We start from the raw sequence: 13420 nt of genomic DNA, 5'->3' as shown, positions 1-13420 counted from the left end.
GACTATGTAGTCTATTAATACATTGTTAACTAATTTATGAAATATAAAACAAAATTAATTTGGGGATAATACAACTCAATGTTTTCATATTCTAAATTATTTGATATGTTTTTTCTCTCCAACAGAAATCAGTGAAGAAACCCATGACATTTCCATAAAGCACTGGCTTGCCAACACAATTGTACAGTTTAATGCAAATGTTTTCTTCCCTTTATAATAATCTTAGATAGCTATTTAAATATAACAGTGTTTTTTAACCCAGCAGAGTTCAACTCTCAGATAAAAGTAAATCAAGAAGCAAAACCTGTATGTTAAAAATAAAGAATTTTAAAGAACTAGTTTCCCACAAAAAGTTAATGTCTTAACCCAATGAATATTTATTGTCACATTGACATAGCTAATTTCTCATTCATACTTTTTTTTTTTCAAATGAAATTCTTATCCTTCCTAATTTGCCAGACAACACAATATTCTTGGAGAGATTGACTTGGGTACTCAACTTGATGTTGGGAGAACTGGACTGTTTTTAACTGGACTAGTCATGGCATCTTTGGTTCTCCTGTGTAAAAGAAAGGTGTGTGGAGTCTCCAGGACTACAGATGCTTTGTGTTCTGAACTGGCCAGAGATGAAACATGTACCTCCCTTCAGCTGTTCAGCTTGATTATTAAGACACTATGGAAATGTTTATATGATCACTTCCGTTCCCAGAGTTCATGACTGCCTAAGTTGATGGGTGTGCCAAGTTGTAACAATGCCAAGTTGTAACTTAGCATCCTAAAAGAGGAGCAAAGCAGTACAAGGATCGCTTTATTATAATGATTGATAAAATGGCATATATTTATTGCTGAATCTCTAGTATTTAGAATAGTCCCTTGTATACAGTAGACATTCTTCCTTCTTTCCTTCCTTCCTTCCTTCCTTCCTTCCTTCCTTCCTTCTTTCTTTCTTTCTGACGGAGTCTTGCTCTGTTACCCAGGCTGGAGTGCAGTGGTGTGATCCTGGCTCACTGCAAGCTCTGCCTCCCGGGTTCACACCATTCTCCTGCCTCAGCCTCCCGAGTAGCTGGGACTACAGGCACCCACTACCAAGCCTGGCTAATTTTTTTGTATTTTTAGTAGAGACGGAGTTTTACTGTGTTAGCCAGGATGGTCTGGATCTCCTGACTTCGTGGTCCGCCCTCCTTGGCCTCCCAAAGTGCTGGGATTACAGGTGTGAGCCACCATGCCCGGCCTACAGTAGACGTTCTTTCATCAACACTGATGAACACTACAACACAACTTCAAGAAAGGACAAAATAGTCTCTGTGTTTTTCTCCTATCTTTTCACCACTAGCATGGCATCTGGCACAAAGATGCCACTCAATAAATTCAAACTGAATGAATGAATGAATGAATAAGTTTTTGGGTAATTGCTGGACACAAACCTATGTCTAAAGTCATTTTCAGAAGGCCTGCTGGAATAAGGGGCAGGGGCTAGGAAATGGGGTGGGAATCCTAAATCAAAATAATAGATCAAGTAGAAAATGTCTATGGTAAAACAGAAAAAGAATGAAAATACCAGACCATTTTATGGAAGTCTTGATTACTTATTTTAAACCATCAAGAAAGCAAATTTGGAAATCTTATTTTCATCATTCATCCATTCTCTAATGCCTGGCAACACAATTCAATACATCATGTGTTTTCAACACTTATTCCAGACACTTTCAGAAATAAATTCAATCAGTCTATCAATCAAGTAATCAATGCTTATTAAACACCAACCCTATACCTAATCCTGGTTAGGTTCTGGGATGAAAGAGGTAATTTCTTTTTCAAATCAGTATAATCTACGGACTTTAAGAAGTATATCTCAATTGCAACATGGGGAATTTACCTAAATCTCTCAAACTTAAATTTACAAGAAAATGTAATCAGATGAATAGTGATAAAAGTCAACACCATTATCATATCAAATAGCTCTGATTTATAAGCTTTTTCATAAACACTATTTCTGATTTGATGTTGACTGAAATACTGTGAGAAATTTTATGATGTCCATTTTCATGGGTAAATGTAGCATGAGGGAACCTAAATAATTTGGCCCAAAGTAACACATATAGTAAGAAGCCAAGATAGACCTCAGATCCATGTGTTCCCCTTCTACAGTCTTATCACACTTTGATGCTGTAAGGTAAACATTCATCAATGACCACCACCTCAATATAGATTATTCTTCCAAACATAATGCTTCCTTCTCATTGTCCACCATAGCTTATTTTTGGAACTGATAATACATGTAAAATGATGCACACAAAAATTATTCCAGACTCTCACAGAGATACTATTGCTTCCTAGAGAGCCTCAAATGTATAGCTGCTTAGTCTTTCGGGGCCTCCTTTGAAATGTGAATCAGAGGGAGAATTTGGGTTACATTGGCCTTAACTGCTACTAGTACACGAAAGTCCCTTTACTCTATATCTTCTTTGTGTCAAATCCTTTGCATTACTGCTAGCTGCCTCCAAGCTTGCCAGAATCAAGAACTTGGATAAAATCTAGCTGGCGGAAATTCAATCCAGGCAAGACAAAAGTGATGCTGATAGGCAGAAGTATTTAGAGTAAATAGGGAGAAGTGCTGTTTCGCTGGCAATCGGGACATCATACCCACCAAACATAAACAGCTTTGTGGTGTTACTGGACTCTGTTGCTTCTGGACTTCTAACAGCTACTGTGGCTGGAAATGCCATCTTCCATCTCCAGCTGGCTTGAAGGCTGCATACTTTCTTCCAAATTAAGATTCTGCCACAGTGATGTACACATTTGTCATATCCAGCTGGACTACTATAATGCGTTCTAGCTTGTTCTCAATATACAAAACGACATAAACATTACAGACAACAGTGCAAAGTAATTTACTTGTTGGGAAAACTGGCCATCAAAATTAGATGCATGTTTGGGTCTTTGGACAGGCCCTGTGTCTGTCAAGTCTACAAAAGATCACTAACTTTATTCACTAAAGACTAAATTACATCATAGGCTATAGCCAATCAATCAAATGCCCAGAAGTGTGTAATGAATATACAAACAATGGATGAACCAAAAAGAGAGGAAAAAAATGTGAAAATCATACAGTGGTGTAGACAAAGCCTTTGACTTTTAGCCATGGCTTTATTCATCTACATGTCTTCCAAAACAAGACTTTTGACTTGCGAGCCTGAGTAAGTCAGATTCAAACAGGTCAGCATTTATACACGTCACAGTATATCTTCACTTATCAAAAAACAATTCATATCACATTCAATGTAAAGTCATCAGTAAAATTCGCCCTGTCAAAATGCCACCTTAAGAAAAATCCAGTTTCTTCACTAATATGAAAAACTGAAATTAGCAACACATTCTTTCAATGAATTGTTTCTAAATTTTGATTCTCAGAAAATGTAGAAACTTTGATTAAAGAAAGAGAAAAGGGTGTGTGTGTGTATGTGTGTGTGTGTATGTGTGTGTGAGAGATTGCAATTTACCCATTTGGGCTAAGAACAAATGGCACAATGTGTAATGTGGGGCAAAGATTGGAAAACTTTTTCTCTAAAATGCCAGGTAATACATATTTTCAGCTTTAAGGGCACACAGTCTCCATCCAATTGCCTTTGGAGTAGAAAGGCAGCCACAAACAATATGTAAACAAACGAGCATGACTGTGTTCCAATAAAACTTTATGAACACTGAAAATTAAAAATTGAAAAATCTAAAGACCTTCCTTAGCCTGTGGGCCTGAAAAAAACAGTAGCAGGCTGGATTTAGCCTGTGGGCCATAGTTTGCTGACCCCTGCTCCATGGAGCTACATTAAATAAGAAAAACATTCAACACTTTGGGCAAATTATTCAACCTGTCTCAGGTTTCTCATCTGTAAAATGGAGTTAATAACATTAGGAGCCTCAGTGGGTTACTCGGAACATGAACTGTAGTAATACATTTTGAAAATGATACCAAGTGCATATAGTAAATGTTCAATACATGTTACCTGTTAATATACATTACGATTCTAAAGTTAACTCCTTTTTAGTTCAGTGAAAAGATTAGAAAAGTAGTTATTTTGTGTTTAAATTTTCGAAATTGTCTTAAAGTGCCTAGATGTTGTCTTCTCAAAGGAAGAAACTAGATTTGCCCAAAGATGTCAAGCACATTTGGAAAGGGGCAAACGCACAAGGAAACCTGCTTTGCAAAATCTGCCTAAAAGGCTAGCTCCATCTGAACAGACACCTACCCGGTTTCTGTCTTCAACTGTCAACAGTTCCTCCTCCATGCACTTATCCAAGACGTCTCTAACTAGAAGCTTGTCCACCAGAGTGGGCTGAAGGAGGTTCAGCAGTTGGAGACATTCATCATGAGTGTTCTCAAACGATGGAGAGGGCAAGTCAGTGAGCTCAGGGTTCATGTAGCGGGCGGCCAGAGGGCTGCCCGCTCTTCGGAGGGCCTCCACGAATTCCCGAGTCCAACCAAGGTGCCAGACTCCCTTCTCCAAGGTGCTCAGGAGCAGTTCAACTGCCTGCATGTTCCCGGAGGTGGCGACCGTCCTCTGAATCTGCTCCTTCACCTCTGCAGGCAGAAAGGTCAGGTAGTCCAGCACAGGCTCCACCTGGATGTACATTTTCACCCTAGGCCTGAAGCACGAGATGAGATAGCGGAAATTCTCATCTGTGGAATACCCATTCGACATCTTTCTTTCTCAGAGAAGGGAGAGGGTTCTCCCAAGCAGATGGTGCTGTTCTTTGCGGGACAGGTGAGATGTGAGTGCCGCTGTCCGCTGCCCACTTGGAGGAGCAGGGTCTACCTCTCTGTGCCTGACAACGACAAGGTTGCCCGCAGAGCCCTCGGCCGGCGCGCGGGGCTGCGGTCGCACCTGGGCAGGTGGGCAGGTGGGCAGCGGGGAGGCCTGCGGGGCCGCGGGCGCGGCACTTTGGTCTCTGCAGTGTGCACCCCGGGTCCCGGACCGGCACGATCCGGCTGCACAGACGGGTAGGAGCTTCGAGTCCAGCTTTCTGTCAGGCAGTTCTTATAGAGTTTCCCAGACTTTGGTTTCTGTTTCGATTCTCTTCTCAGGACTTTGCAAACGTAATCGGCCTAGAGGGGAGGGAGTTTCCTTAGGGAGGCGCCACCTTTTGGTCGGGGCGGGTGAAGACGGGAGGCTTTTGGTCAAGGACACCGCGGGAAACAGAAAAGGAAAGCGAATTCTCTCTGGCACCAAGACCAAAGCTCTAGCAAAGCTCCTCCTGCGGGTATTTTGTTTTCCCAGCGGGGTTCTGCCTTAACAATCAGGTCCTTTGTAGGCCAAAATGTGCAGTGCACAAAAGCCTGTGATTTGGGACTTTCCAGTGGGAAGTGAACAGAAACTGCCGCAGACCCGGCCATGAACAGGGGATTACCCTCGGCTGGTGAATGCAGCAAGGTAGGCCTGGCTGAGGTTGGTGAGACTGCGAGGGACAGGTGAGAGATGAAGCTCAGAAGACATCTTTGCAGAGATGCGGAGAAGCCAGGAGGAAGTCACCTCTGTGCCCTCCCTAAAATAAACCTGACCTCCCATGGGTTCCCAAACACTAACTTGTTTCCCTGGGAATTTGCAGGTGGGTACGAAAAAGTCAGTAACAATAAACAGTTAACTTTACTGCCTCATATTTAGATTGGTGGTATTTATGCAGCTTTGACCAGAACCTGGTAACAGATGTGGATGGACTTGAACCACCAACTCAGCTTATACGGAAGTCAAGACTGAAGGCTTCCTAGATTCCAGCTTGTAAGTTCCCTATATTCTTTAATATACAACTTTCCTTTAATAAAACAAAACAAAAAAATCCCCCAACAACTTATTTTTGATATAGCTGCCATTCTTTTCTTGGATTCAATACAGCAAGTTTTGGCTGGATCTGCTAGGAACTTAATTAGCAACTAATGTACCAACTTGTAGTAAACATCAACATTTGTCTATGTCATGAGAGAAAAAAACATATTCACACTGAAAAATGGCAGCTTCATTTTGGTACAGAAGCCACATGAATGTGAGTCCTTAAGGTTACTACTCATTTAGGAGGCATTCTGTAGCCACATGTGACTGTGGGTGGTAGGTACATACACACCATAACTAGAACCTCATGGTCTAGAATTATATAAAGGATGGAGAGATCATTTAGGTTATCAAAGAGACATATTTAGGAAAAATAATCTGTTAGCACAGTACATTCAATAAAGTCTGTGTAGGTCAGGAAAACCTGATAGTGTTTTGAACTGGATAATAGAAGTACAGAGTCTTGGTGAGTGTTTACTAGGGGCATACAAAATATCCAAATGAGCACTTTATGGTAAGATGTCTTATTTTATTCTCTAATTATCTTATGTAGCAAGACTTTTTCTACCCCTGAAGGATTGTAAGCTGCTTGAAGAAGGGATATATTTACACAGTAACTAGTACACTACTCACAGGTAGTGGGACCTTGATGATATCTCTTCTGGGAGTTGTATTTGAGTTGACCCCAGTGGCTGGCAGAATGTCAAATACACTGAAAGTTGAAGTAAATGAAACTTTGGACTTGCAGGTAGGCGTGATTTATACTGTTCTTTTCTGTTTCTTCACAGAACCCTACTCCTTTTTCACTTAATTTTGGGAGTTGACCTTGTGCCCAGATAGAGGATAATCCAATTAGATGTTTCTACAAAAGCACTCAAATTATTAATTTTAAGTATTAGGTCTATGAAAATATCTTTTAGGGCTATTGCAAAAACACACTCCTATCCTCCAGCTGCCAGTGGGTTTTATTCAACAAGTTAAAGCACAAACTAACCAACCAAAAAACATCCTTTTTCCTGGCACTTATCCTTCTGTTTCTTGGTTTCAAACATGGGGGAATGAGAAGGGGTTGCTGATTGAATACAGGGAACCAGTTAATGTTATTTTCTTCATACCACTTAATTGTTGCTCTGGAAGAGAAAGGATCAAATGTTTGGTATTTGACCTTTTCACAAACACCAAACATTTAAACCAAAGATATTTAAATATTTGGCATTCAAATTATATCATTCATTATATCATCCAGTCATTTAAAATATGTTTATTAAGTATCTATTACATGACCAGCACTGATCTAGGTGCAGTTAATAAAATTAACAAAGTTCCTACTTTTATGGAGTTCACATTCTAATGGGAGTGCGAAGATAGATGGTAAGTAATGGCTAAAAAATACACAATGTGCTATGTGAGGATAAATGCCATGAAGACCATAGTAAATCTAGATAATAATGTATATTACAATTTCACAGGTAGATTTCCCTAATAGTCATCCTCATCTAACCCTATGAGCATCACATAATACCCAACAATAGCAATTCATATTTTCTCACAAGTAGGAGTCACTCTGCTGGATGAGGTCTGAGTAATGAGGATTAGGTGTGGGTGGGAGGGACTTCTTTTTTAGGAATCTCCCATGGTCTTGATAGGACCCTTTTTGGAGAAAGGAGGTTAAGGAAACAAAAACCAAGACACAGTCTCTCACAATGTATCCTTTTTTCATCTCTATTTTTTGCATCATGATTTAGTTTATTTTCTGTTTTTCACTTGAGTAATTAATTGTTTTCCTCTGTCAAGTTTCTTCTAAGTGGTTTCATTTTAATCCTCTTCACCAGTTCCCAAATGTAAGTTTCTTTTTCCTTTCTCTTTTGAGGTAGGAGATCCTGCTGAACTATGTATTTTCCCATTGTTATGCAACTTTTCATTTGAGTTTTTAAAAAGTAGTAACAATAATAGCTGCCACTACAATTTAATGACCATGCATAGCACTAATGTCTTTTTCAAAGAAAATGACTATAATTTTAGTTTAGTGAGAAACCCTGGAATTGTTCTGTTCCTTTACTTGTTTGCTCATTTGTATCAATAATGAGCCTGCTTTGTGTAATTTGAAGTGTTAGATTCTCTTAACCTGGCAGTGTGGGGTATGGTTAAGCACAGAGACTCTGAGTTCAGGCTGTCTGGGTTCACATCTCAATACTATTTCTTAATTGCTGTGTTTCGAAAAATCACCTCAAATGCATCAGTTGTAAAATGGAAAGATTCTGGTACCATGTCATAACAATTGGTGCTAGTGTGTTACAGTAGCACCAGTCTGGCATGTTTATGTGCCCAATATGTGATTCCAACACACTATGCTTATATAAAAAACAAAGAAGAGATGGTGCGGTGCTAGTCTTCAAAGAATGCACAATATATAAAGGAAAGAATTTAGTTACATATATAATATATATACATGTACATATTAACACTATATAATAGCTAGTTTTAACTGAGACTTTAAGCAAGACTTTCAGCCATTTAACTGAAACAGATAGGCTGATTTAGCAGGAAAGTTTATTAAAAGGATACTGCCATAGCTTTTTATTTCAAAAATAGTATAGTAATCCTAAAATAGAAAAAAATTCTGGCTAAGTTCACTTAATCTTGATAATAATTTCCTAATCACTTTCCCTAATTCAATTAAAATTCTGGTTTTAAGTTTTTATATATAAAAAGTTTTCTACATAGTAGTTTTGGCAAAAAATGAAAGTCACATATCAATAGATAAGTTTTGGAACATTCATTTTTCAAGTACTCCTTTCATAGCTTAAAGTCTTTTCAAAAACAGTTAACTGCAAATGTTTTTGTTAAAACAGTACTTTTACCTCAAAGGCTAGATTGTAATTGTTTTATTTTAAAATAAATGCTTAAGAGCAAACTACAGTCAAATGTAACTAGACTACCGTTGTCTTTATCTTGCAATCATGGTTGACATTTAGCTAGTAGTGAGGTTTGGGTTAGATGTCCCAGTCTGTGTCCATTTTGAGTTGGGAGTGGCTATTCTAATTGCTTAATATCCACCCCATAGAAATTGTTAAATATTTTTATATCACCTCTGCTCATATTGAAATGAGAAAAGTTCCCTTGTCTCCCTGTCAGGGTGTGTGATGGGGGTGTGGCTCGCTTCTTCAGTGCCGCACTACTCAAACCTCTAGGGGAGCATGCAGACGGGCAGGCTGTGGGGCTCCGACCCATGGCAGCGTCTAGGGGTGGATGTTTATAGCTTCCGAAGCCTCAGTGGGCATGTGTTACAGGGTGATCTTTTAGTTTTGCCATCTATGGGTGGCTTGTCTTAACAAGCTCAATTAGACCCTCTACATTGTCACAAGGACAGAGGGTTTTCTGTATCCCAGGTTCTTGCCTTGGTATACTGGAAGAATTGGATCACACCTGGGCTTGGAGAATGAGTGCAAGCTTTTATTGAGTGGAGGTAGCTCAGGGGAAGTCAGAAGGGGGTGGGTGGGAAGCTTTTCCCCTGGAGTCAGACCACTCAGCAGCCTGGGCTCCCCTCAACTGCCCCAGCCAAACTCTGCGACGTTCTACTTCTGCTAGATAGTGGCCTGCCAGTGTGCTGGTGCCTTTTGGTGTGTTCCTCTCGACGTCCAGCCGCCTATGTGTTCTACTGATGTGCTTCTGTCAAGTCCAGCTGCCTCTGTATCTGTCTGCTGGGGTCTTGGAGGTTTTTATAGACACAGGTTTGGGGCATGGCAGGCTATGGTGGTCTTGGGAAATGCCACATTTGGCGGGAAATGCCATATTTGGCAGGCAATGCTTGTCCTCACCTAGGTCCATGAGGGTAAAACCCTAGCTCTCCATCACACCCTCCTTTACCCAGCACTTCCCTTTCCCCTTTCTGTATCATTTAAAGGGACCATGCTCTTCCCTTTCCAGCACTTCCGTATCATTTATCCCCTCTGAAGAGGTACAACTAACTGCCTTTAGAATATGGATGATGACCAGTTTTAGCTGCTTCCTACTGACAGGGGGCATTGTTTTGGTAAAAATGGCAGTCAGACTCCTCCCAGAGGTCTATCTAAGGGTTCCTAGCAAAGGAGAGCCATCGTCTGAGGCTCCAGTTGCCTGACTGTTTGGAATTTGATGGCTTCTAGGCATGGGAGAGAAAAAAAGACAAATTCTATAAGATTAAGTATGCATGGGTTAAACATGTGTATTACACAGGGAAAGAATTTAGTGCCAAAGACTACAGAGATAAGAAATGAAATATACTAACAACAACAACAGCATTGTACCCTGAGCTGTTTCAGCCTGGTGAAAGAAATTAAACCTTGTATGGGAGCAGTTAAATTTTAGAAGGGAGATAACTGTAGTTGCCGTATCCTTAGCAGTTAACAGGTGCACCTGGGGAATTCTGGGGTTTGTGAGCTTGCCTGGTGGCCACTAAAGCTTCTGTTTTTTTCCTGTATTTCCTTTCTCTTTCCTGGACCTCCTTGTCTCTATTTTATTTTATTTTATTTTTTTTGAGACGGAGTCTCGCTCTGTCGCCCAGGCTGGAGTGCAGTGGCCGGATCTCAGCTCACTGCAAGCTCCGCCTCCCGGGTTTATGCCATTCTCCTGCTTCAGCCTCCCGAGTAGCTGGGACTACAGGCACCTGCCACCTAGCCTGGCTAGTTTTTTTTTGTATTTTTAGTAGAGACGGGGTTTCACCGGGTTAGCCAGGATGGTCTCAATCTCCTGACCTCGTGATCCACCCGTCTCAGCCTCCCAAAGTGCTGGGATTACAGGCTTGAGCCACCGCGCCCGGCCCCTTGTCTCTATTTTAAAAGACCAAGGTGGCCATTTTCAGGAGGTCCTCTAATGTACTATCTGCTCCCAGGGCCCGTTTCTTCAAGTTCCTCCTGATGTGAGGAGCTGCCTGAGTAATAAATTTATCTTTTAGGATTAGTTGCCCCCTGACTGAATCAGGAGATAGAGAGGTGTGCTTTATAAAGGCTTCTCCAGGAAGGCAGTGGGATTTTCATCAAATTCCTGTCCTACATAAGCACTCTATTATGCACACCTGAAAGTGTCTCCTCTTCCAGTTGCCCATCTCATCACTGGGATCCCATTTAGGGTCATCCATTGGTACTGCTTCTCTTCCAGTTGGATAATGTTTGCCCCTTTCCCTGACACTATATGTGATACAAAGCTTATCCCCGAATCTCTCTGCGCTTGCTGAACAGCATGTTTCTCAGTGTCTGTCAGGGTCTGATTCAAAAGTAACATAACATCTCTCCAGGAGAGTTCAAATATTTAGGTGAAATTCTGGAAAGCCTCTATATATCTCCCAGGGTCATCTGAAAACTTGCCAAGGTCCCCCTTCATTTGCTTTAAGTCCTGTAGGGAGAAGGGGACCTGGACCTACTGGACCCAAATTCACTGGGCATCAATTGGAGAGGCAAGAGTAAGACTGAGGTTTGTTTAGGGTGAGGATTTCTAGACGGGGGCAAGTGAGAGGCTGAAGCTGGATAGGGAGGTTGGGGTGGACCCAGAGGAGCAGAGCTTGAGGGAGTTGGCTCCTCTGCTGTGGGTGCCTTTGGGACTCGTATCTTTAATTCGCTGGGCTTGCCCCTTGCAGCCTTCCTGAGACAGGAAACAGAAGGGCTGAAGCAACCCTACATTGTCGGCAAAGGTCTGGATTACCTTGCAAGGTATAGAAAGTTTGCACATATGGGGCCTCAGACTATCTGTCCTCAAGTCTACAGAAAAGTTCAAATTGCCAGATGGTATTTAAATGAATGGTCCCTTCCTGAGGCCAAGCCAGTCCTTCCTGTAAATCATAATTTGCACAAAGCTTTGTGCAGAGGGCTGTGAGGCAATTTTCCTCCAGATTCTGAGGGTCAAAGTAGCCCCAATGGCTTAGGATACACTCCAGAGGAGTATAAGTTGGGGGTCGTGAAGAGAACTGGCTGCCCATTCTGAAAGACAGGGAATAAAGGCATCCCTCATTTCCCTTCTTTTTTTTTTCTTTTCTTCCTTTTTTTTTCTTTTTTCTTTTCTTTTCTTTTTTTTTTTTTTGAGATGGAGCTTTGCTCTATCGCCCAGGCTGGATTGCAATGGCACGATCTTGGTTCACTGCAGCCTCCACCTCCTGTGTTCCAGCAATTCTCCTGCTTCCGCCTCCCAAGTAGCTGGGTCTACAGGCAAGCCCCACCATGCCCAACTAATTTTTTGTATTTTTAGTAGACATGGGGTTTCACCATGTTGGCCAGGCTGGTCTCAAACTCCTGACCTCAGGTGATCTGCCTGCCTCGGCCTCCCAAAATGCTGGGATTACAAGCATGAGTCACCACACCCAGGCTTCCCTTCCTTCTTTCAGTGAAAAACTCAGGGTGTGTTGGAGAGAGAAAGCGAGCATCCTCCCTCCACTCTCCACCCCTTATCCCTGAGCTCCAGAGACCTTGGCAGATGCCAGCCATAGGTACCAATGAGGTATGTACCCATGAGGCAGGAAAAACATGGAGAATGGGAATTAACTGCGCTTACCTATGCCTCCCTTTCTCCCTGCTGTCGGCAAACTTTTGAGTTCCCTGGGCCTGTTTATTCCATGATCCGTGGCTTCCTTCCGTGGGGTGGGTTTTAGTTGTCAGGAATTGGTTCTGCCCATTTACACTGTGCCTGTCACCTGGCTTTGGATTCCTCGGGCCCAGTTTTTCTTTCTTGGGCCTCAGTCTGAAGCTTAAATGGAGTTTGGGACCAAAAAGGTATTTTAAAGGCTGTTTATATCTGTTTAGAGTATCTCCTATGTGCCCTGCTGAATTTGCAGTTATCAGCCAGCAGGGGTCGCTCCTCTGTTAACTTCCCTATCAGAAATATTGTGGGGGGCATGGGGAGCTCTCTCACTCGGAAAAGGAAAAAAAGATAAAAATGGTAAAAGGGGCAAAAAATGGGGAATGCTGAGAGAAGAACCCCCTGCTTAGTGCAAGTGGGCCCTTTTAATCCTTATAACTTTCCCATCCTTCCCCCTGTTCAGACCAGGTTGAATTCCCTGGCAAGGGGAGGTTCTGTTGGCATGGCAGGCAAGAAGCATCCTGTAGGGTCCTGGCTATCACCTGTTTTCTCCTGCCCCTCCCCCAACCCCTGGGGCTGTTGGGCTCAGTCTTTGCCTGCTGCAGGCATGCCTAGGCACCCAAGCTGAGAGGGGAAAGGGTAAGGAGAGGTGCCCTGAGCCACGCATGCCTGTGGCTGTCAAGGCAGAGGCACACCTGGCACCTCTAGGAACAGTTGGTCTGATTTGCACCTTTGGTGGCTGGGCCAAATACTCATTTTACTTAGTAACATTGACACAGCCTGTAGCAAAACACTTAACATTATAAAGAAAGAGATGAGAGCCATTTCAAACTGTGTGAGAGAGAAAAAGTGACAAAAAGACAACAGAGGCTTGCCGGGTGTGGTGGCTCCACCTGTAATCCCAGCACTTTGGGAGGCTAAGGTGGGTGGATCACCTGAGGTCCGGAGTTTGAGATCAGCCTGGCCAACATGGCGAAACCCTGTCTCTACTAAAAAAAAAAAAAAAAAAAAAATTAGCCGAGAATAGTGGCGTGTGCCTGTAAACCCAGCTACTTGGA

General features: G+C 42.1%; 1 protein-coding gene across 2 annotated transcripts in view; it reads right to left on the bottom strand.

Moving 5' to 3' along the window:
• IFIH1 (interferon induced with helicase C domain 1) overlaps positions 1–5064 on the bottom strand; it is a 51568-nt gene extending 46504 nt beyond the window's left edge. The window contains exon 1 of one of the 2 annotated variants that reach the window (XM_033231293.1): positions 4245–5064. In XM_033231293.1, the coding sequence (XP_033087184.1) occupies positions 4245–4697 (453 nt within the window). In that variant the 5' untranslated portion in view covers positions 4698–5064. The remainder of the gene's footprint in view (positions 1–4244) is intronic. The other variant, XM_033231294.1, reaches the window with a different exon arrangement.
• Positions 5065–13420: the final 8356 nt, after the last annotated feature.

Source organism: Trachypithecus francoisi, unplaced genomic scaffold (genome assembly GCF_009764315.1).
Source record: "Trachypithecus francoisi isolate TF-2019V2 unplaced genomic scaffold, Tfra_2.0 Lachesis_group13, whole genome shotgun sequence".
Lineage (NCBI taxonomy): Eukaryota > Metazoa > Chordata > Mammalia > Primates > Cercopithecidae > Trachypithecus > Trachypithecus francoisi.
Note: the sequence above shows the minus strand (reverse complement) of the source record. Positions and strands in the feature narration are given on the sequence as shown.